The 25,417-nt window shown below is 35.1% G+C and overlaps 1 protein-coding gene and 1 non-coding gene across 2 annotated transcripts in view; both read left to right on the top strand.

Annotated features, from left to right (window-relative positions):
* The first annotated feature begins 3,751 nt into the window (after positions 1-3,751).
* Positions 3,752-3,884, top strand: LOC112480400. Its single transcript, XR_003046581.1, has one exon. It is a non-coding gene; the product is annotated as a small nucleolar RNA SNORA42/SNORA80 family (small nucleolar RNA).
* Positions 3,885-5,721: 1,837 nt separating this feature from the next.
* The window catches only part of SYT10 (synaptotagmin 10), a 51,392-nt gene continuing 31,696 nt past the window's right edge, over positions 5,722-25,417 (top strand). The window contains exons 1-2 of the mRNA XM_006912736.1: positions 5,722-6,171; positions 22,007-22,364. Of these exons, the coding sequence (XP_006912798.1) occupies positions 6,021-6,171; positions 22,007-22,364 (509 nt within the window). The 5' untranslated portion in view covers positions 5,722-6,020. The remainder of the gene's footprint in view (positions 6,172-22,006; positions 22,365-25,417) is intronic.

The following is a 25,417-nucleotide window of genomic DNA, read 5'->3' as shown; positions in this document are numbered from 1 at the left end:
TGTCTCTGTTAAAAATCAATTGTCCATAAATGTAAGGGTTTATTTCTGGGCTCTCAATTGTATTCCACTAATCTACATGTCTATCCTTATACCAATACCTCAGTCTGAATTACTGTACAGTAAATTTTGTAGTAAGTTTAAAAATGGGAAGTGTGAGTCCTTCAATTTTCCTCTTTTGTAAGATTATTTTGGCTATTTTGAGGCCCTTAAATTTCCATATGCATTTTAGGATTGTTTCACCAATTTCTGCACAAAAAAAAAAAAAAGAGCAGCTTGGATTTTTATATGGATGACATATCTACAGATCAATTTTTGACTCATGAACATGGGATACTTTTCATTTATTACAGTCTTTAAATTCTTATAACAATGTTTCGTAGTTTTCAAGGTTTTAGTCTTGCACTTCTATCACTAACTTTATTCTTAAGTATTTTATTCTTTTCTTGCTACTATAAATGGAACTGTTTGTTTAATTTCATTTTGGATTTTTCATTGTTAGCATACAGTAACAGTTTTTAAAATACTGTCTTATATTCTGCAAACTTGTTGAACTCATTTATTAGCTGTAATAATCGAGTGGGGCTTTTAAAGACCACATTCAAGGTATGCGATATATCTAAAGCGCAACAGGAAGGCATTGGGAGTGACACAATCAGAATTACTTTTTAAACAGTTATGCATGATGGATTGTATTCCTGTCCCTCCTGAAATGAAACTGAAATGAAAATAGAGCAATAAAATGGCTATAAACCCAAGAGAACAAAAAGAATAGAAGACAAGAGATGACAAAAGCCCAAAAAATGTCAGTAGGTTTATAAGATGGAAGCGGGTGAAGTAGTTGAAACTTCCTAACCCTGAGTCATCCTTCAGTTAAGCCCATAGGTTATAAGCTTTGCTAGTATATTTGGGGCTTCAACTTCATATTACAGTGTTCTTAAATATAAATGGAGAGCATTTATATTTAGTCATTTATATCAGCAGACACCTAAGATAATCCTACAACATGAAGAACAGCAACTAAACAAAAAAATTAAAAAGCAAGTTATTCAGAGAAAAAAGACACAAGACAGAAACAAGGAAAAGAAGTTAAAAATACATTGTTAATATGGTTGAAAAATAAGCACAGACTGTGTATCCTTAAAATAGAAAACAAAAAAGATCAGTAAACAAAAAGTATTGATATCTTAAAACTATAATAGCCAATAGTTGAAATAGTAGAGATTTAATAGAAGGTTTAGAAGAAAAAGTCTAAGAAATCTCCCTAAAATTAGAGTGCAAAAAATAAGGGTGGTAGAGATGGATATAAAAGAGAAAGGAAAATTGAAGATTCAATCCTGGCAGTCAAAAATACAACATAAATGAGTTCCAGAGAAGGTTTACATGGAAAAATAGAAAGCAGAGAATTCTTGAAGGAATAAATCAATAGAATGTCTCAAAATTGAAGAACTCAAAACTGAGTCTCTGAAATGTTCACTGAGTATCTGTCAGGACAAATGAACAAAGTGAACACCATGGAGAAAGAGAAGAAACCAAACCTTCCAAGTGATGAATCAGATTGGTTAAAAGGGTCTGGGGTCAGAATAAAACTGGACCTCTCGATAGCAATACTCATCTGTGCAAACCAGAAGTCTAGTCACCATCGTCACCAATTAGAAGTGAATTGTGATGCCATTCTCTGAATTAAGAAATACAGGAGCAGGCCAAAGTGTGTACAAGAAGTTAGAATTGGACTCTTATGTATCTGAGGTAGCTGTAGAACACAGAAAAGGAAGGTAGGACTTTTTTAAGTTATAATTTAATCTTTGTCACTGATCTTCATTCAGATGGAGCTCAGCTATTCTGAGATTTCCTCATTTATCCACCCTTTTAGTTCTTGTCTTAGTTCCACTCTTATAATATTTGAAATTATAGTCTCAGGGATGATTCCCCCATTCCCATCCCATCCCATCCTTATCTACCTAACTCGCTCTCCTCCAGATTTTGAAAGGGACATGGGAAAGGGAGAAAGAAAGAATTGGAAGATTAAGAAGCAGGGAAATGACAGTGCTAAGCATTCAAAATTACCACTTAGAAAAGCTATGGCACATATATACAATGGAATATTACTCAGCCATAAGAAGAGATGAAATACTGCCATTTGCGACGACATGGATGGACCTCAAGATAATCATGCTAAGTGAAATAACCCAGACAGAAAAAGTTGAAAGTCGCATGGTATCACTTATACGTAGGATATAAACCTAAAAGCAACGAACGAACAGGACAAACAAACAGAGACCCATGGACATGGACAATAGACTAGTGGTCACCAGAGGGTAGGAGAGAGGGGGGTCAGGGGAAGTAGATGGTGTAAAAGGGGTCAAATATGTGGTGACAGAAAAAAATCTAACTATGGGAGGTGAACACACAGTGTAAATATATATGCCTTATTGTTAAAGTATATAGCTGAAACTTATTGGATTTCGTTAACCAATGTCACCATAAAATAATTAATCAATTAATTAATTAAAATAAAATAAAACATAAAACACACATACACACAAATTACCACTTAAGAGGCTAGTTTTGCTTATAGAGGAATTCTCTTAGGCTCTTCATCTCCAGACCAATTCCTCCTCTACATAATGCATTCAGAAATCATTCACAAGGAAGCTGTGATAAAGCCCCTTAAAGCCTGTATTTTCTATCAATGCCTCATATAGTACTTCACACAGCAAATGGTGCGGGAGTAAATGTCGGTCTAATCTGTTTCCCCTTCCTTTACTAGTTTTAGCACCTCCTTCAGGGTGCGGGTGGGGAAGTATATGCAAATCTGTATTGTACGGTTTATTCGTTAGGCTCTTGTTAGTTGAAATAGTTGGAAATATTTTTAAAGATCATGAATTGAAATTCTTGTCATCTTATCCTTCAACATTGAAAAAAATTATCCTGAATGCAGTTTCTACTCTTCCCAAAACTGCTTTGATTCACCTACTAATGAGCTGTGAGATAGTCTAAAAAATAAAGAAAAAAACCCAAAACTTTATGGTATTAATTTTAGATAAAAGCAAAAATATTTCAGATAAATTAATTCATAAAAATGAATATCCATATGAAATTAACTCTCCTCGTTGTGGAAGCAGTAGCAACAGGCCAGGAACAGCATAAACAAATACCGGGTAAGTTATTTTCAGCATGTGTTCACTTAATATCTAACACTGAAATCAAACATAAGAAGGTCATTAAACAGACCTTCCTCATTACTCCACTTAAGTAATTAGAGTCTGTAAGTAGAATAAAGTACTCATTTTGTCTTCCCACACAACAAGTTTGTTCATACAGTAAATATGAAAGCACACCATTGCACTGCAGTTTGTTTTATGTGGGTCTGTCTGGATTGTGGAGGCCTGGAGGGGCAAGGACAATTGTGAAGGGCTTTATTAATGTGTGTTACTTCACTTAAAACATACAGTAGATATTTAATATTTTTTAATTGACAGTGAAATTATTTCTTTAGTCAATCTGATCTAAATGCCACCCAAATCAATATGTATAAAAACGAAGCCTGCGGATTTTAGTTTGTCTTAATTCATGATAAAAATAGTCCTAGTTATACCAATTGTCCTATGAATCAGGTCAAAATGATTCAACTAATGAATGCTTACCTACTGGAATGCTATGCCTAATATTTATAGTAAGCCTTTACCATGGTGTACTTACAGAGGAAATAATTTATCAAACTGTCAAGCAGTTTAAATAAAACTACCTAGGGACATGGTAATGAGATTTTGGCGGGCCCTTCTCTGTGGGCCGCTCAGTGGACCCACGCCAGAGTAACTGGAGCCTCGAAACATTGTCCAGCCCCTCACCTGTGGGCTGAGTGTACTGAAAGGGCTTGTACAGTGTGAAAAGGAAGAAAAAATAAAATAAATAAAATAAAATACAATAAAATAGTAAAGTAAAATAAAAATAAAATAAAATAAAAAAGACTACCTAGTCACTAGTAAAAATATGCTAAAAAGTTCAGGATATTCCACTTCAAAAGTAAAAAATCTTCAACTAATAAAGGTTAAATCAATTCTCAGGTTATGATATGGGATCAAATTTGCCTGAAAACAACTTAAAATCAACGTAAATGCATTTACTGTAACCCTGTGGCACATGTTAATTAACATTGTTTTGTAGCTCTACTTCCGTTAGTGATCTATGTCCATTTGCATTACAGAATTATAAAAACAGGAGAATTCAAGATCCTCATTTTAGTTGTTATTGAGTAGTATGAGTTCTTTGTATATTTTGGATATGGGGCTCTTATCGGAGGCGTAGCTTGCAAATATATTTTCCCATTCGGATGGTTGTCTTTACCTTGTTGATGGCTTCTTTTGCTGAGCAGAAGCTTTTTAGTTTGATGTAGTCCCATTCATTTATTTTTGCTTTTCCTTCCCTTGTCTTTGAGGTCAAATTCCTAAAAATCCTCTTTAAGTCCAAGGTCCTTGAGTTTCGTTCCTATGTTTTCTTCTATGCATTTTATTGTTTCAGGTCTTACATTCAGGTCCTTAGTTCATTTTGAGTTAATTTTGGTGTGTGGTGATAGATCACACTATAGACTAGTGGTTACCAGAAGACTATAGAGTAGAGGTTACTAGTGGGGAGGATGTGGAGGGGGTAGATAGATGGGGTAAAGAGGGTCAAATATAGGGGGGTAGGAGGAGGGTGAAGTGGGTAAAGGGGACTGGATATATGGTAGCTGAAGGAAACTGGCCTTTGGTGCTGAATGTACAATAGAATATACAGATGTCAAAGGATAATGTACACCTGGAAATTATCTGATTGTATTAACCAATGTTACCCCAATAAACTTAATTAAAAAAAAATTCTCATTTTACAGACCTGAAAGCAAGTTTTTCAAGGCTAAGCAGAGATTTGTGTGTGCCGAATTTGAATTTAACCTCCCCCCCCTTTAATACTCACACCTTTTCAATACTTAAGTCACTTGCAAGAGTGATAAAGGGAGTCATGTTGTGCATTCTCAATTACCAATTACGGATTAATAGCCAGAATCCTGACTATTAATACAAATAACATATTTTGTTTTGTGATTTAAGAAGGTTAAACAATTTTTTTTAAACAGGTAACAAATTTAAATTTACCTATCCATAGTATTTATGCGTAAATACTTCTTAGGTTAAATATTCTGTGTCTAAAACATCATCTTTAGAAATCATTTTTAAAATGTTTTCCAGGGATGTCTTACTTTTTTGCATGGATGTCTGGTTTGATTATGCAGCTACACTTTTTTTAAAAAAATTAATTGAACTTTTTCAGTTTGTCTTCAGTTAAAATGACTTTCGGAAAAGTAGAAGCGGATAGAGTACAGAGAACAGCACACATCTGTAGTGAAGTTCAAGAGATAAGGGGTTTCGGGTTGGGGAGACTGAGTCTGGGAAAAGTACAGGCAAAACCGAGATTTCTCCATCGCGCTGTGCGCCAATATGAGTAACCCGGGCCTCAGCTGAGAAGTCCAGCGGAGGCGCCCCCTAGGATGCCAACCCTTTCCCCAGCTGACTGCCGAAGCGGGGTGCGCGTTCCCCGGCGGGTCGTCCCGGCCCGCGCCGGGTTGCGATTGGACGCGGCGCCTCCAGGCGCCTTTCAGAAACAAAAGCGCACTGGGAAGAGGCGGAGGGGGCACGTTCTTGCGAGTCGAGGGCTTTAGCTTTTTCCCGTCTCCCCCCGCCCCTTCGCACTACATGCCGGGGTTCTCTCTGCAGCTTGCCTCCGCTTGCTCGCGCGTCCAGGCGTTGGCGCAAACCCCGCCGCCGTCGCTCGCGCGGGTTCCCGCCTCAGCCTCCCCGCCTTCTTCTGCGCGCTCCGCTCCCGCCATGGAGCCAACTTGGGACGCCTAAGAGTTGCCGCCTGTCAGCTGCGCGCTCTCCAGCCAAAGTCGCCGCGGGCGGGATATGGCTTAGGGCACAAGAGGGGTCAGCCTATAGGTAACGGCAAGGGGTGAGAAGTCGGCTAACTGAGGAAAAATAGGCCAAACGATGAGTTTCCACAAGGAGGACGGAGTGAGCAGCCTGTGCCAGAAGGCGCTGCACATCGTCACCGAGCTGTGCTTCGCGGGCCAGGTGGAGTGGGAGAAGTGCTCCGGCATCTTCCCCCCGGACAGAGGCAGCCAGGGAGGAGGCAGCACAGGTAACCCGCGGAGGGCTCCACTCGCGTCCTCGCGCCCCGCCAGGACCCCGCGCGCTCCCCTCCCAGCTTCGGTGTCTGGCGCCTCCCGAGCGGCACTGGGGGCATCTTTGGGACGCCGCTCCTTCCTACCTCGCTCCTTTTCCCACTCATCAGCCGGCGACTTTGAGCGCTGGTTGTCCCGGTTTTGTCTCATCTCCACCCATCCGGCTCCTTCCACTTCTCTGGTCTGCTCCTTGCCCGCCGGCGGCGTCTGGCGCCCTGGCTCCTTGGCTCCCGCGCCCCCTCGCCGCGCTCTCCCACGCCTCGCGTCTCCCTACCAGAGTGGAACGGCGAGCGCGGGCGGCGGCGCCGGTACCGCTCGCCCAGCGCTACCCGCCGGGTCAGCTCTCCTACGGGACTCGGGCTGCCCCGGCCCATCCCGGGGGTCACGGATCGCGGGCTTGGGGAAGGGGTCGGGCGGCACAGCCTGTGCTTGGACGCAAAGAACCGCCTTACAAATGGGGCTGCGGGGGCCTCCAAAGGCAGCAAAGATCCCGGAAGGGGTAACCCGCGGCTGCGACCTGTTGAGCACTTGACAGTTTCCAAAGCCCTTTAATATATATGATTTTCTAGGGCTTCATGACAAAGTTGGTAAAACAGCAGGGATTATTAATCGTCCATTAGGCGACAACTAAGGCTCAGAACATATTTAGGGTAAGAGGAAGAGAGGAGAAATCCTTTCCACACACACACTCTCATATGCACCCCAAAACACAGGCATCTTCTTACCCCTTCAGGACACTTGAAAAGTAATGGGGTGGGATGGGGAATATCGATCTTGAGAAATATGGAGGTGAAAAGAAATTTTAGGTGACAGATTTTTTTCAAGAGGGAGGGAGGGAACGTATGAGAACCACTGTTTTGGGGACAGAGGTTTTAACGACCTGCGCCATGGTTTGCGCAGCCTGTCGTGTTATTCACATGGGAGAGATAGACTCTGGATTTCTGGGCCGCGTGGTTTCAAAGTCCCTCGTGAGGGTCACTTGTTGCTTTGGGAGATTAAACAAACACTGGTTTCGTGATTTTCGGCACTGGTCTGGAAGGCTGCCATTCCTTTAGTGGTGTCTTATTTCTTCCCCTTAGCTTTGTTATCATTTTAGTCTACTGGCGGGGCTTGGTAGGTTGAGGGTAGCCAGGGCAACAAGTAAGAGCTGGACTTCTAAGCTCAGGAAGGAGCGCGACTGTAGTGAATCCTGTGTGCTGCTGGAAAGGAGGTGTGGAGGGCACATTTAGTGATCCACTACCACCACCAAAATCAAAGGGAGAGGGAATGGGAATAGTTTTGGTTTAGCTTTTACATACCATTATTTAAATAGAATATCTGCGGGATTTTCTAATTCTCTGATCCTGGCAACAGGAACCAAGAGAGGCTTCAGTCTGCACTTGGCAAAACCTGAGGAGATGCTGCTCCTTGGACCTTGGAGCAGAGTGATACATAATTGGTGCTGTCCACGTGCTGGAAACTTAGACATTTTGCTCATGTATAACCACAACAGTCTTCTTGTTCAGTAGGTATTAAATTCCTAGGAATGTATGAAACTCAACTATTACTAGAAGCAACTGGATGAACATGGTAAATATGCACGTTATGCGTATGGTTGCTAAGCATGAGATAAACACTCATTGTGTGACCTTTAAATCCTCTGGTGATATTGGATAAAGTCTTCTGAAATGTCTTTAGTAATTTAAATGCTAAAGACTGAAGAAGGAGTACAATGGAAGAAATGAGAGTATTTAAAGACCTTTTTTTTTTTTTTTTTTTTTTGTCATTTAACAGTAGATGCTGTGAAGAAAAATAGTAATTTTTCCTCCTCCTTCCCCTTTTTGTGATCATACACCAAGTAGTGGTTTCCTGGGTCTCAGATTGGCTGGTGATGAAAATTTGTGGAGGCTGGAAACCAAATAGTACTAGCCTCTAAATTTTTTTTAAAATATACAACTCTATTAGCTTAAGCTAAAACACAATACTGTATGAGTTACAGAAAGGATCTGAGCTTGCCCTAAGCACTATAAGTAGTTGTCATCCTAATTTTTTTCAAACTTTCCCTTGGGAAACAAAGGGGGTGATTAGACTAAAATAAATACATTTTTCTCCCCTTAAGGGAAAATATGTACTATTCAAATGGGGTATTTGATTTAAAAATGAATATATATTGAATGGCTATCACTAGAGAAGACACTCTACTAGGTTCTATGTAAGATATAAAGATGCACAAGATTGCATTACATTTTACGTTTGTAAATCTATGCACCAGAAGTAAAATACTTTAATCAACAAATGAACTCCAGATATTAAGAGATATCTATGAAATAGATTCAAAGATTATTTACCAAATCTTTAATTATATTAGTCACTCAGCTTTATGTTGTGCTTTAAAGTAGATTTTCTTATAACTTATTCATTTGTGTCCCTTATCATTGGTCCCAAAATAATACTTTCAGTAGGTGATCAACTTCTACTCACTGTTTGTTTAATGAGAAACACATCGTTGGTAGGAGGCCAGTGACATTGAATGGTACAGTGGTTATTAACTTTGAATGTTAATCGGCACTGCCCAGATGGTGTCAGTTACCTAAGGTTGCAGTGACAGTTGCAAGCTTCTAGATTGTGTTTATTTTTAGATTCCTTCACATAAGGGTAGAGGCAGAGAAATTCAGGTAATATCAATTAAAGTCATTCTACGTTAAAGAAGTTATAAATCACATATATATGTAAGATATCCTGCTGGTTTTTAAAATGCCTACAAAGAGCAAGCTTCATCATCCTCTTTACCATAACAGCTGAAGCAGAAGCAGCATTAGTGATATTGACATTGAAGATCTACAAATCAAGTTGACCAATCTCGTATTTCAATAAAATTTGTAAAGACTTAGACTGAAGCCACCAACACAGTTAATTTACTCTTGAAATAATTTATTACAGAGATTATTGATGTCAATATCACTAATACACTAAAAAGTTCATAATGTATAATTTTTTTAAATCATATTTTACAGTCTTTTTACCACTGATTCTCCTCCTCTTCTTAAATAGTTATGTCACCCACTAAGTTTATCTTAATACACAATGTGATTTAATACTAGAATGCTTAGGAAAAATACAAAACAATATATTGGCTTCAAATGTTATTTTTTAGGTACATTGTGACTAAATATACATAATAGTTTTTTAACTAGATTTGGGTTCATTTCCAGTCAGTCTTTAATTGCTGCTTCATATCCAAATGCTTATGAAGTTTTAGGAAACTATTTAGTTTGAAAGGCAGACCTCATAAATCATAGCTAACCCACTCCACTTAAGCTCACAGTCAATCACAGCTGTATAAACCTAACCTTAATTTAAATATTTAAAATAAACATTTAATTTGATCTTGCATTTTACACATTTAATGTTGTTCTAAAAGTTTTTCTCTGTGATTAAGGCATTTTAAGTCTATCATAAGGGTTTAATATGAGTGAGAGGGGACATCATAGGTTTTCTCTACAGGCACAAAGCAATGATTACTCAATTTACGTATAATTTTTACATCACTGTACTATTGAGTTTTACATATTCTAATGATTGTATAAAGAATTACAAGTCAGAAACATGGTAGAAAATTTTCCTTGAGACTTGTAGGTTTGGAAAAGAGTAACTGAACCACAATGAATTCAAAATTATAAACCCATTTGAAGAAGGATATATGAGAGGATTTTTTCCTTCCTCCACATTGTCACTCCATTGAAGAATGACCAGCTTCTATTATTCTAGTGTAGTTTTATTTGATCATCAATACATGTTGTGTTTGGTCTCATTTTCTCTAAAGGGTAAGAGACAACTACCTTCAAAGGCCAAACAGGTCTCAGCAAGCATCTAATTTTTTAAATTCTGAAACATCAATATTTTGGCAGTATTACCAGGATCTTTTTTTTGCCTTAATCTTCTTTTTTTCTTGTGACAAATTAAGATCTGTATTTCCTCTTCATATGAGCAGTGATTCTCTGAAATCTGATTATTATAAGAGTGCTTTCATATACAAAGTATACAGCTATGCATTTTATTCGTTTAATCACATTTTCTTTAAAATTCAATCATTATAATTTTGTTTTATGGAAAAAATGGTCATTATTTGGGACACATCTGCATTCATTACAAACTTTTTTTGTACAAAATTCTGTCAGAAGACAAACATTGTCATAAATGTTTAGCAGAATTTCCAATGCCAATTAAAATTATCTATATTTGAAAATATAATTGTGGTCTTTCTGATCTACATTGTATTCTACTAATGATGTGTTTATTAAGTCAATAGAATGTAAGCTCTTTGAAGGTAGTGCTATGTTTACTGTTTTATCCTCAGTGCCTACAAAAATCTCTCGTTCCTAATAGAATCTCAATAAATATTTGTTGAAAGAGTGAATAATTAAATTAATGAATTTATCTTCAAAGGGCCTCAATTTCCTTATTTATAAAATGATGGGTGCTGTTTAATAATCTCCAAATTCCTTCTAAAAATAAATGTATATATTTGTAGCTCCAGTATCTAATACAGCATCTTATGTAGATAAGCATCAAAATATTTAGTTATAATACTGTCAAAAATTAGAGCACTTGAGGCGTATAAAAGCTAGAACATAATGAGGAACATACTCATGAAAAAACAGTGAATACCATGGCTAAATTTGCATGGCATAACAAATATACTGAGTTTACTGAAGTTCTAGAAAAGTGGGAATGTCTTAATATATCCATTTACAGTGGTAAAAGGAAAGCCTGTTAATTTGCTTAAGTAGAAAGTAGCTTGGAAAAAAATATATTATTCAAATTGCTCTTAGTTATTCTAGTTAAAACTAGAAATCATCATTTTGCAGTTGTGAAAACTAAGGTAGGAAAAGTTAGCAACTTCTCTTCAAATCACAGCTAGTTATTGATGGAGCCAGGATAAGAAACCAGGGCTCCTTAGATTCTAGGTTCAACAAAAAGTGGGAATATTCCTATTCCTAAGAGCATTCTTGGTGCTAAAAGGCACCTGAACAAATGTTTGTAAAGATAGGCTCTAAACTATTTCTATATTATTGACTATAATTAGTGGCGTATAAAAAGGTATCAATAAAATTTCTCAGTGTATAATTATGACCCAAATCCCAAACTTTCTTTTCATCAGATTTGCTGTCATCCAAATGTAAGCCACAATGTCCTTATTTTTCTCATTTGAGTATATGCATGCATATGCACTTAAGTGTACACAACTAAATCTTTACTTATATTCTTAGCCAACTATAATTGATTTATTTCAATACCCGAATCTTGTTAAAGATTTTAGTGTGTTTTAAAGGAACAACTTTGAACTCATAAAATTATACATAAAGCTCCTTTATATGTTCATGAAAAATCCTGTGATGAAATCACATATTAGATTACCAGTTAAATTGTTTTTATTCATTTTTAATTAGAAAAACAATACATTAAAATCTCATTTGTTTTATTTTCCTAGCATATTTTGGCTAAGTTAAGTAATTAACAGTTCGTGTTATTATTAAAATTCAGTACTAAGAGCATTGGAGGCAAAATATTACAGTGTAAAAGAGCTGAGAATCATCTGCTCAAAGATTCCGAAGTATAATTAGCATGAATGTGTCAAATAAAATTAGACCTCCTGATAGGGAATGTTATTATTAAAGGTCAATAAATTATTTTGCTTGTTTCTAATTTGTACAATATCAAGTTCCTTTGTTGGTGACCAAGTTTAGAAATAAATCCCTGGCTGAAGACATGGTTTCTTGTTATTATCTAACATGATAGTTTTTTCTTCATAACAATAAATATCTTAAGTAGCCACTGATACTGTAAGAGCTGACATTAACATAGCTTATGTAGACTATAAGAAAATACAATATAATATATATGTAATATACATATAATATATAGACCCTTTTTTATTTTAATTTTTAAAATTTTTAAGTTACAGTTAACATTCAATATTAGTTTCAGACATACAGCATAGTGTTATACATTTATATAATTGACGAGGTGCTCCCTCTGATGTATGTACCTTTACAGAATTTGCTGCAATGGCCTCATAACTAGAAGGGTAGAATCATGCTGGGGTGTTTGAGGTGGAGGAGTTGGGGAGAGGAGGTGGAAGAACTAGTATTAATAACTTTTTTTTCCCCATTCAGGTAGATCCTGAGGTAGGTTATGATCTACTGTCTAATGTTCCATTATCGAATAGAAAACATTACTGTTAATTTTTAAAATCTTGTAGAAGTCAATTTGTCCATATGGCAGAATTATTTTAACCAAAGACTCCTGTTTTCTCTTCAGTCCTCATTATTTCCTTAGTTCTGTTTCAGTAGTCATAGTGGACAAAACAATATTAAAAAGCTTATTATCATTTCTGATATGTTTTAGTTTGAATTAATGTATTAGATGTGGTATTAGCATTATGCTTTTATTCAACAAATGTTTGTTGAGCACTTACTATGTGAAAGCCACTGTTCCAGATATTAAAATGTATTGGTGCCATTAATTAAATGCTGTGCATAGTTGTTCAAGTTGATTTAGATGTAGAATTAATATACAATCACAGATTATAAATCATTTACTCAATAATGAACATATGTAAAGATTTTTAAAATAAGTTTGGATATGTGAATATCATATCGAGTACCATATTTGAAAGCACATTTGATTGAATCCAAGATGCTATCGATTATAAGATGCACCAGTATCTTACATAGTACCAAGAAAGAACAAAGAATATTGCCAATTAAAGACTTGATGCTTTCGATAGTAAGGAATTTTTATTTTATACTTATGAAAATACCTCCATTAAAACTTAATTAGACATAGATTTTTAAAATCATGTCATATATCGCTCTAATACAAACAAAAAAGGTAAACGAAATAAATTGGTTAAAGTAACTTTAAAATTAAAGTTCTGAGTCTTCTGAACAGCTTTTTGATTCAGAATTGATGATGCCTTTGTTATTTCACCTATTATTGGACTCTATGCCATCAAGAGTGCTGTCAATAATGTTCATGATGCACTTTTTTTCCTTAAAAGAATTCATTAAAAATATAAAGGCCATTGATGTGCTCTAAAGCTAGCTATACAATGATGAGGAATGTGGGCACTGTTGCCAAACTCATCTGACACTTTCTTTTCCCTCCCAACCCAGCAAAAGTTTGACTGGGTGTGCATCACTGTTTCCTCCAGTATTTCCTTCCAAGTCACTGAGACTTATACTATGACTTTCAACGATGATGCTTTTCCTTTAGTGCATACAAAGAGAAAACTATGACACCATTACTCCCTGGCTATTAGTGATTATAACAAGCCATTGAATGGTCATGTACTGGATTTGTAGATGAGGAAGAGACTGCTAGCTATTTCCTAGTATTCACTTTCTTCTTCTATTTCACAGTAATAGAATCCTTTTTTAAAAAAGCAGTATATGGCAGAAGTAAAAAAAAAAAAAAAATTAAGAAACTTAAAAAGGAAAACTGTTCTCAGCCGCACCAGCCATAGGACTAAGTTCTGTCTGTCGGAATGTCTGCAGTGGTAATGCCCACTACTCCTAGGTTGTGCCCTTAAAACGAAAGGACATTCCCTCACCTTCCCTTTTCCCTTGATATTCCTCCTCCATCCAGCTGCCGGAATGTGGACATGGTAGCTTGCCATCTTGGACTTTAAGGAGAAAACAGAACTCTTTAAATAGCAAAACAAAAATATAGAAGAAATCAGGATTCCAGACACCTTAAAGCTAATGAATCTGCCCTGGCCTGCTTGTGCTGGGACAGTTACATGAGAGAAAAAACTTCTATCTTGTTTAAGGCACTATTAATTTGGTCCCTTGTTATAGAAATCAGAAATTAGCCCTATTATAATTGTAATACCATATGAATAGTATAAATAAGTCGACTTCAAAGATAATTCCAAATTTTTATCTTAGAGGCAGCTTGCCTCAGTTTTTTTTAATACAAGTTCCTCATTGAAGTCTTATTCCATTCTTTCTCCACAGAATAATGCCATATTCATAGTCTGTGTTCAGGCAACAATGGGGAACACTGAAGAAACAAAAGGCTTGGAATATCTATGAACTAAATTATAATTTATGATTAATTATAAGAAATCACACTTTTATACATTTTGAAAATTAAACAACTAGAATTTTAAAATGAAAAAATATGATACAGATAGACACCGATGAGAGTATCAGCTAAGGAAGTGTTACTTGAGAACAGAGAGCATGCCAATTGGTCTATGCTATTCTGTGAGATAAGAGCCATTTTCATGGGTAGTATGTAATTAGACCTAACGGTTTTCACAAGCCACAGTGAATAGGACCATACAAATGTTATGATCTGGTTATACAACCTTTAGCAAAGTTCTGCTTTACTAAAAGTTTCTGAGGAATTGGCAGTTTTTTGGCTTACTCTGATTTTTTTTTTTATAAAAGTGGTCTTTCTTTTGTTTTGCAGAACTGTCACTTTATTTTGAGATATTAAGAAACGATAAAAGAGTAAGACCTTTATAGAAAAAATGAGTCAGAGATATACAGTCAGACAGATAGATAGATAGTGGTAGAGCGATGGTTATGCATGTGTATGTAATCAAACCAGAGTCTGAGCAATTTTAAACCTGATTGTCTTGGAGCCTAATCTAATTTCTGTAAATTTCATTAACTCTTAGTCTTATCAAGATATAATAGGATGAAGGTTATATAATAGACTCTTTTTTATTATCCAAAGACATTGAAAATTTGAGCTAGAGAGAACCTATTCATCAAGGTTGCCTATTGCAATAGGTAACTTCAAAGTCCATGCGGAAAAGGCAAGTCATTCATATTTATCACTCTGGCCCCTTTCCTCCAGTGATCTCTTCTCCACCATACCTTTTTTCTTTTATGATCATGCTGACATTTATTATGCTAAACAATGCTACCTTAGAATTATAAATTGAGATATCTCAAATCCCAACCAAAAGTTCCTATGCTTTCATCTTTCTCATGTAGAAATTCCAAAACATTCACTTTTCTACTTCTCTGTGAATTTCTTGTCAGTAAACACGGCATCGTACTTATGATCCATCCTTCATCATTGCAATCACTTTCTCCTTTGAAGTTTATCACATTTTCCTAAGGAGAGAGGTACCTCATTGATGGACAAATCCATCTGTCTCTCAATCCCTACTCCAAAGCAACTGAATAATTAGGTGACTTTAAAACCAGGCAGACTAATATCACTCTATTAGCACAGAATTTCAAAAGAACTCTCAATTCTGACCAGATATCCTATGTTTTCCAATTCAATTTTCTGTTCTCTACAGTTCCTGCTTCAAACTTTCCCCACTCTACTTAAATATTCCAAACTATTCTCAAATATCCCAAAATAACTGGCAGTTGACCCTAACTCTTACTTTGAATGGAAAACACTACTCGTAAACAAGAATTTACTTGACTTTCTACCCAGACTTATAAACTTACCTGATCCAGAACCACCCTCTTTTTCTTAAAAAAGAAGTGATCCAATTCTTTCACTTTGTTCATCCATTGTCACCTTTTATGAGACTTCATTATTAATTACTGACTTTGCTTAACTTTCTGTCTCTTGTGTAATCATTTCTTTTTATGAGTTTGAAAACATACTTAAGTATTACACATCTTAATAAAAACAGCTTTATCAATTCCATGTGCTCTTCTAGTTATTGTTCTTACTCTCTTCCTTTCCTAAACCCAGTTTCCTGAAGGAATTATCTACTCTCATAGAATTCACTTCCTCACCCTCATTTTTTAATTAAACCACGTGTATCTAGTTAACACAACCTCTGTTTCACGAGTCTCATGAAGTTCATTAAAGATCTACTTGTTAATAGTTACTTGTCAACTCTCATTTTAATTGAACTTATTTTTACTTTTACACTGGTGACCACTTTTTAAAATATATTTTCTCCAAATTTCTGTGAAAACACATTGACCTGATTTTTTAAAAACTCTTCTCCTTCTACTCTTTCTCAGTGTTTTATGCATTCAGGCCCTTTGTTCCTTAAAGTTATAGTTCTTTAAATATTGGTATATTCAGAATTCCATGGAGGAGCTTTTATCTTCTCTGTCATGGATTCAGATTCCACTATTTAAGGAAGTTCTTCCATTTTACCTTGAGTTGCAGTCATGCATGACTAACAGTTTACTCAAAATGTCTATGTACATGACCACAAGTACTTCAAACTCAGTACAGCCCAAACCGGAGTCGTGATCTTCCTTACTTCATCATACTCTTTATCTCCCAGTGTCTCACATTTCTGTCCTTCAGTCTTCACACTCCTTTACTTCAGCTTTGACTTCCCGAGTATCTCCTGAATTTGCTCATTTTTCCCATTTCAGAAACCCTCGTTTGGAGCAACTATAATTTCTCATGTGGATGACTTGCAATCTGTTAACTAGTTTTTCCTCTTCTAGTCCGGCTTCTACTCATATCGTCTCTCTAGCCAGAGTGTTATTTCTGAAATGTGTATTTGATCATTTCAATAACTGACTTAAACATGTTTCTGGGGCTACTTATCTTTCTTTGAACTAAGTCCAAACTCAGAACATTCTTCCTGTCATGGTTAAAAATGTTGAATTGAATCAAAGTCATAAAAGAATCATTTAATACATTTTGATGACTTTATAAATTCTCCCAGATCCTCCTTTAATATTTTGATAGTTAGATTCTTTTTTATTTTGCTACACAAATTTGACTGAAAAAAGTCGTCATAAAGATCTAAGTATTAGTTGATTTTGTTTTTCAATAGTTTTAATTTTTAGATATTTACTCATAATTGCAAGCAATGTAAAAATATATAAAATATAAGAAGCTTGTTTTATAATTTTAGTTTTATTTTTTAGGATAAAATTTTAATTAACCTATCTTCTTTCACTTGTTGCTATTGAGAGGAAATACCTTTCCCCTTGCTTTATGTTTCTAAATGGAAGGATCTACAAGATAGGAATAATCATGGAATCTTGCCCCACTCCCATCCCTAAGAAGTAACATACCTGTTTTCCCCTTCTTTGAAGCTCCATATCCTCAGGAAACAAATACTCTGCTCCTCCATGTGGTAATTTTACAGGATTGAGTTCTCATGGAGAATATCTGTTGAGGTTGTCCAGCCCGGCCTGTGACTGTATGAGCAAGTCTAATTGTTGCACTTCTTGTGCAAATTATAATGTTAAATACTTTATATTTTCTTATCTAAACTTAACAACATTTCTATGAAATAAATATAAATATCTCTCTTTTACTGAGGCTCTTAAAACCTAACCGGTATTCCCAAAGTCACACGGTGGTGTTGACATTTGAATCCATAGCTTGTGCTGTGGAACAATCTATGTGGAACAATCTATAGATCTATAGATTGTTCCACAGCACAAGCTATGTTAAATTATCTTCTTAGTAAGAGCATTTCTGTATATTCCCTCCAAATCAGTCAACTTTTAGTCATCCACCCACCTTGAAATCCACAGACATTTGAGTGCCTTTTGAGATAAGTCCCAAAATATGTATTCAATAGCTCCATAAACAATTTTTGACTATATCGTATATATTTGACACTAAAAATAAAAAGGTGAATTAATTTGTTTTTTGCTTTGAAGGATCACAGAGTGAATGAATTAATAGGATGTGAACATGTGAAGAAGCAAAATAAATACAGATCCATATTTCCTTATCAGCAATTATGAAACCTCAAAACCTGAAAACTCAACATTATTTTTTAAATTATGGTAATTTGGCATTAACACTTTACCTGAATTGGCATTTAGCTACTTACAGTCTTTGATGATCCCATGCTGTGTAAATAATTCATACATTTCATTACAGATATATTAATGTGTTTGGTTACTGAATGTTATCCCAGATAATGTGTGCCATATTATCTTTCTAATATCCAAAAGAAAATAATAATAGTGTTTGAAACACATCATGTCCCAAAAGTGTAGGATACAGGATTATAGACCAATTGATTATTATAATACTAGTGTTACAGTTGTGGGTGTGCTTTAAAAGCCCAGAAGAATAGAAGAGGCAGAGAGAGCTTCAGGGAGGAGGTACTATTGTATCTGATTTTTGAAGGATGAATACAAATTTTCTAGGCAGCCAAATAGAATAAGAAAATGCACTGTCACTACATGAAACAGCCCAAACAAAATCATGAGAGTATTGGTGAGGTCAGAATAAAGAATATAGGTAAGAGAGTAGCAGAAGAATGAAGCTGGATCAATAGCCAGGGGTCAAATCACAAAAATGTTATGAAATACCATGCAAAGTTTGGATTTGCCCCAGGCGGCTAAGGGGTGACCTGGAAGGATGTTAAGCTAAGAGAGCTACGGTGACTATATATATCAGTTGCCAGGACTTGACTTGTTTTCCACCTGCTACCCCGGCATTGATGAGATAAACTTTCATTTTCAAAACTGACTGTGTTTGGGTGAAATATTTTATAGAACCCCCCAAATTATCAGCAGAAGGGACGATGGAACTAGGGTCAGAGATATCTACAGAGCTTTGTCTTAAGATGAAAACAACCTTATGAATGCCAAACCTCATCACTACAGTGGCATAAAAAAATTTCATAAAACTTTTGTGGGTGGAATATAAAATTTTCTAATACTCGACCCTCATTAATGAGAAGGGAGGTGTTTTCAGTTATAGACTGAAATCTACTTCTCCTTTTTCCCCTACCCCACATTGTCCTGCAGTTTCATTATATCTTGGCTTTGGGCTCCAACTAGGTAGAAGTTACACTGTTGAAGAAATTGAGTCAAAATATTCAGAAAAATGTAATGTAAATGGAGCTGAAAATACATGAAGTTTCTGAAACCATAATTGTCTTTATTCCTCCATTTTAAAACCATAGCTAATATCAGGAAACACATTAATTTTGTACTTTTCCCTTTTTCTCAAGTTATGGTGCCAATGAAAAATAAAAATTAAAAATAAAGTAAACTACCATATAAATGGGAAATATGTTCAATGTTTCTTTTTAGTAAGCAACTGGCAAGTGAAAGAGAATATTAATGTCTCTGTATCACAGCATGTCAAATTAATTTTTATCCTTATAATTTAGTAGCAATAAAAACATGGAATTATTTCAATTTCCAAATGGATTTCCATTAGCTACAAATGAGAGTTTAAACAAAACCATTTTATTTTACCAGTCAGGAAAATGTAAATTAAAACGAGGTATCATTTCCCCATCAGATCAATGAAAATTAAAGTACAACAATATTTCTCTGAGATTGTAAGAACTAATGAACTCATATGATGTTTTTGTTACAGCCATTCTAGGGTACATTTTGGAAATATCTGGTAAAATTAAATGTGTACATAACCTATGACCCTGCAGTTCTATTTTTAGATATTTACCTTAGAGAAACATTCACAAATATGCACAGAGAAGGGTGCAAGGATACTCATTGTAGCTCTATTGTAGTAGCAAAACATTGGGCATAATCTAAATATCCATCATGATGAAGTATTATGGAATGGTATGTGACATGAAGTTAGACCTCAGGTATTGCTGAATAAAAAAAAATAAATTGAACAAATAATTATGCAGTAGCCCATTTAAGTTTTAAAAAAAGTGCATTAAATAATTCTATATTTTTATGTTATTTTAAGAGATATTTTTGTTTAGTAGTCCTCGAACTAGCCAGATACACACCCAACTAGAATCTGTGGTTACTTCTGGAGAGGGGAGGGCCCTCCTGGATTTACAGTAGTGGTTAAAGGAAATTAGGTTTATTCTGTATTAGTTTGATAGGACTGCTATTACAAAGTTCCACGGACTGAGTGGCTTAAATGACAGTAACTTATTTCCTCAGAGTTGTGGAAGCTACAAGGCTGTGGTCAAGTTGTCAAGAACGTTGATTTCTTCTGAGGTCTTTCCCCTAGACTTGTAGGTGGCCACCTTCTCCCTGTGTTTTTACCTGGTCTTCCCTCTGAATGTCTTTGTCCTAGTCTCCTCTTATTATAAGGACACCAGTCACATTGAATTAGGGTCCATCCATATGACCTCATTTTGCCTTACTTACTCACTTAAAGGCCCTATCTCCAAATACAGTTACATTCTAAGGTATGGAGAGATAAGACCCCAATGTATGAATTCGGAGGGTGTAAAGGAATTTAGCCTATAATATATTCCTAACATTTTTATTTGAAATAAACAAAAGAAATTGGATTCATATTGAATGTTGAAGCTAAACAAAGTTGTAGAAGAAATTACAAAGTTTTCTAAATCTAGAAAACTTTCCTTTCATAGGAAATCTATTTGGGCTTCAAAACTTTAAGAGTGTTAACACACCAGATTGCTAACATTGGCTATCTTAGAAATGTGAAAATGGAAGCAGGTAAAGGATATTAACTTAAAAAAAAAAAAGTTTACTTTTAGAACAGTTTTAGATGTACAGAGAATTGGCAAGATAGTACAAAGTTCCATATTTCCTACACCCTGTGTCTCCTATTGTTAACATTTTATATTAGTATGACACATTTGTTAAAATTAATGAATCAGTATTGATATATCGTTAACTGAAGTCCATATTTTATTAAGAGTTCCTTAGTTTTTACCTAATATCCTTTTCTATTCCAAGATTCTGTCTAGGATACCACATTGCATTTAGTTGTCATGTCTTTTTAGTCTCTTGTTGGCTGTGACAGTTTCTCAGATTTCATTTATTTTGTTTCATTTTTGATGGCCTTGACAGTTTTGAAGAATACTGATCAGGTATTTTGTAGAATGCTCTTCTACTGAAATTTCTCTTATATTTTTCTAATAATTAGACTCTGGTTATGGGTTTGGGGAGATAAAGTATCATTTTCATCACATCATATCAAGAGTGTATACTATCAATGTGATTAATCACTGTCAATGTTCACTATAATCCCCTGGGGAAGTTTTCTCCACTGTGGAGTTATCCCTTTTTCACCCTTTCTCAGACTTTATTCTTTGGAAGAAAATTACTCTGTGTAGCTCACACTTAAAGAGTAGGGACCTGTGCCTCACCTCCTTGAGAGCAAAGTATCTACGTAAATTGTTTGGAATTCTTTTGCATGAGAGATTTGTCTCTTCTTTCCCATTATTTATTTACTCACTCTTATTAACTGTTTGTACTATGTTCCTTTGAATCATTTTACATAATTAGTATATATTAACTTTGTAATTATTTTGAAATAAGAATGTTTTAGAGAAACTTAGATAAGAAATCATTAACTAATTTTGGACTTCGGAAATTAAGAGCATGAAAGACCATCAAACTATGGAGTTGGAAAATACAGCTAATAACGCACACATTCTCTATTAGTAATATGTTATTCTCATTTAGACTATACAAAGTGGTTTATACAAATATTTAACATTATTCTCTGCTGAGAGAGAGAGAAGGTTGTATCTTTAGATCAAAGATGAAGCAAACAGAAACCTTTTCTGTATATGCAGTTTCTGAGTTTCTTAACCTTCGTGGCTTCAAGTTGCAAGTTGCCAACCTTCACTTTGCAAACTCTTGGACCCATGGAAATAAATGAATATATCATGCTTTTCCTGTATACAACTGGAAACTCTTCTTGGGATAGGATTTTTCAAATATCTTCTTTGAGAATTTCCCAACGTAATTACTAATTGTTCTTCCCTACAAAGATAACTTAAAATTAAATTTTTGAAACTCTAAATGAGGAAGCTATGATTAATAATTATAATGTAAAATTATCTCACCATTTCTACTGTTTTATATATACTATCAAGGCATTAATATTTATTCACATTGTGATTTTTTCCAGATATTTCAGTAAGCTTGTTAGCAGTCGTTGTCAGCTTTTGTGGCCTGGCTTTGTTGGTTGTCTCACTTTTTGTCTTCTGGAAATTGTGCTGGCCTTGCTGGAAGAGCAAACCCGTGACTTCCAACGTCAGTACTCTTCCGCAGAGCACTTCAAATGCTCCTACCGAAGTTTTTGAGTCCGAAGAGAAAAAAGAGGTTAAAGAAAATGGAAAGCCAATACTAAAAGCTATTGAGCCTGCAATAAAAATCAGCCACACTTCCCCTGATATCCCAGCAGAAGTTCAAACTGCTTTAAAAGAACATTTAATTAAACATGCACGTGTGCAAAGACAAACTACTGAGCCGACGTCATCATCCCGGTAAGGAAAGATCAAAGGTATAAAACCCGCTCTCGCGCTCAGAGCTGTGTGTGTGTGTGTGTGTGTGTGTGTGTGTGTGTGTGTGTGTGTGTGTGTGTTGTGTTGTGTGTGTGTGTGTGTGTGTGTGTGTGTGTGTGTGTGTGTGTGTGGTGTAATTTCATAAGAGAAAAAACTGAGTTGGGAAAGGAGAAAAGACAAACAGGAGAAATGAGAAAGATATAGGGAACATAATTGAATAAAGAGAGAATGGGTAGGACATGTTATTATTTATTGACTTTTTCCCTTAAAATATCATTGGTTGATAGCTGCTGCTTATACTCTTTCAATTTAGTTTAATTCAATCAATAAATATCAAGAAAAGGGACATATGAAATCATCTAGAAATTCACAATCAAAACCTAAGAACAGAGATCGATGTTTAGCCTACATTTGTTTAGCATCAACACCATAAAGGTAGAACTGCTAGAAAATTGCTTCTTTGAACTGACATAAACCAAATGCATACTATGCAGGATATGGTAAGTTCCACAAGAGCCCTGGTGAACACCATGAGCATACCAAGGAGTAGACATGAAAGGAAGGAAGAGGGAGACCTCCTTAAGAAGATACATTTTAACTCAGCGTGAAAAAATCAGAAGTTTGCTTGAATGAAAATAATATGCTATAATCTGTTTCAAATTGTGTTAACTGTAAAGAAAAAAGAGATTATCATGAAGAGTCATTTTTTTCTGCCAAGTATGGTATTCAATACTTAAAATGAACAACAACATGATAGTGGCAGTTTTTTTTAGTTCCCAGAAGTAGCAGCTAATTTTACCCTAAGGCAGAGTAAAATCAATGATATTGGGAGGTAGGTTGCTTACAAAGTGACTCCCTAACCTTACCTTTCTACCTCTCTAAATCGAAGGTTCATCCATGCTTTCTGACATGTCATACTTTTGTGGGTTTAGAAATCTATCAAATTGAAAAACTGTGCAAGGATTGAAAGAATATTTAATATATCTTTTATGAAATAAAAAAGATGATTGTATCCATAAATAAATCTTCTTCCTGAAATAATTTCAAAGGTATGACTAAGAATAATTATTATTTTGTGGATAAGGAACTTTAGGATAAGTTCGACGCACGGTCTATCTTTTTCATGTTATACTTTTCTGTACTATTTAAGTTTTATAATCCAAGTATGCCTCATATTTAGTTATTATTTTTGATAAATTTTCCTAAGCAGTGACATTTAGTGTCATTTTTTTAAACTTTTATAGTTTTGATTGTAATATGACCCAATATATATTAATTTAAATTTATTTATTATGGATATTTAATAGCAAAATAATTATTCCACATGCCACTTTTTAAAATATTTATAGGAAAACTACTTTAAAATGATCTCATGTAGTTACTTGATTATCGCCGGTATCATTGCTGCAAACTGTGGCCTAATATATTTAAGACACTCAAATTTCAGGGTAAAAATGTTCACTTAATCTACAAAATATTTTTTTAAATATTAACAGCTATGAATATATATCAGCTTGTTAGCATTCAGTATTTTTCAACTCTTTTAGTTGATAAGTACACCCTATATAAGGACACTCAATTAATGAAGATAAATTAAGGTAAGCTATGAAAATAACTTCACTTTCTCTATCGAAATGTTTTTTTGGAAACTACAGAAAAACAAAATTCTGTCTCCAAAACATTACCAATGAATGTAAGGAGGCATCTTATCTGATTATCCCTAGCTAGGGGAGAATGAAAGAATACATACTGTGAACACGTGTGTGAAGACTTGATCTTGAATGCAGACTTGGTTCCTAGAAATAATCTATAGTAGGAATGAAGACATATCATTCAATCAAGCGCTGGATTTCTCAGTAATTAATTGAATAAATCAGAAAAAAAAAACTTTATCTCTCAATCTTAAAAAAACATAAAAATTGGATTGTACATATCACATGTATTCGAAGATAAAAAGTAGAATACAAATTTATAGTTTAGAACTTTGATATCATTCCATCTGCTTCTTTGAATTTTCTCATTTATATGAGTGACTGGGAAAGAAAGATTAAAAATTATTTTTGAGTATTATAATTCAGTCACTATGCCAGGCACCCTTCCTGCAAATCCTCCACCAACCTGCATGAAGTAAGTGTTATTAATTATCCCCATTACTTGCAAGTTAACTGAAGCCCAAAGAGATGTAAAAATTTGCCCAAAGTCATGCAGCTAGTGAGAGTTAGAATTCAAATTTATCCAGATTGGTGGAATACATTTTAAGCATTAAAGTCAAGAGGATATAGTTTTTATAGCAAAAGGTGTTGGCTTCAAGTCTGCTGAGGACAGGTAGTTTGGAGGATGGAGAATGGGGGCATCTTTCTGCTCTTTCTACTCAATTAGATAGATGGAATTATATATGGTTATTATGAATGACTAAAGTTATGATTTTAATGTTTGGCCTTGAGATGAATTCTTTGCAGAAAATTTGATTATTCCTAGTTTTCAAAAGCCCTAATCTACATTAATTACTTCATCATACTAGAAATTACCTTTATATAGAGAGGAAAAGGAAATTGCTGTGTTCATTATGCCATCCACTTGGACACAGAGATCAAGCGTATATTATTATAAATCAAATTCTTTTGCTGAAATGCTAACTTTTCACTGAGATGTAGCAAAATCAAACCACACACACACATACACACAATGAATTTAACTTTAATACTTGATTTCTTTACCTTATTAGGATATCCCAGCTCCAGTCTGTTGCAACTCTCCTTTCTTTGCTCAGGCAATAGATGACAAACATCATAGTTTTTCAAGTTTTATTGGTCTGTGTATTTAAATAACATCCTGATTGGTAAGGAAGTTAACAGCATTGCTGGAAACTGTCACATTTTTCAAGTTCTCATCTCCTTTTTCAAATACCTGGACATTTGGTCTCATCAACCTGCCAGGCAAACAAACAGCCCAGCAAGCATCTGGGTATTTCTCCATTATTAACATTCTACTAGCATCCACCTTGATTGATCGTTCATTCATCCAATAGGCTTATT

The sequence above is a fragment of the Pteropus alecto genome, unplaced genomic scaffold (genome assembly GCF_000325575.1).
Source record: "Pteropus alecto unplaced genomic scaffold, ASM32557v1 scaffold103, whole genome shotgun sequence".
Taxonomy (NCBI): Eukaryota; Metazoa; Chordata; class Mammalia; order Chiroptera; family Pteropodidae; genus Pteropus; species Pteropus alecto.
Note: the sequence above shows the minus strand (reverse complement) of the source record. Positions and strands in the feature narration are given on the sequence as shown.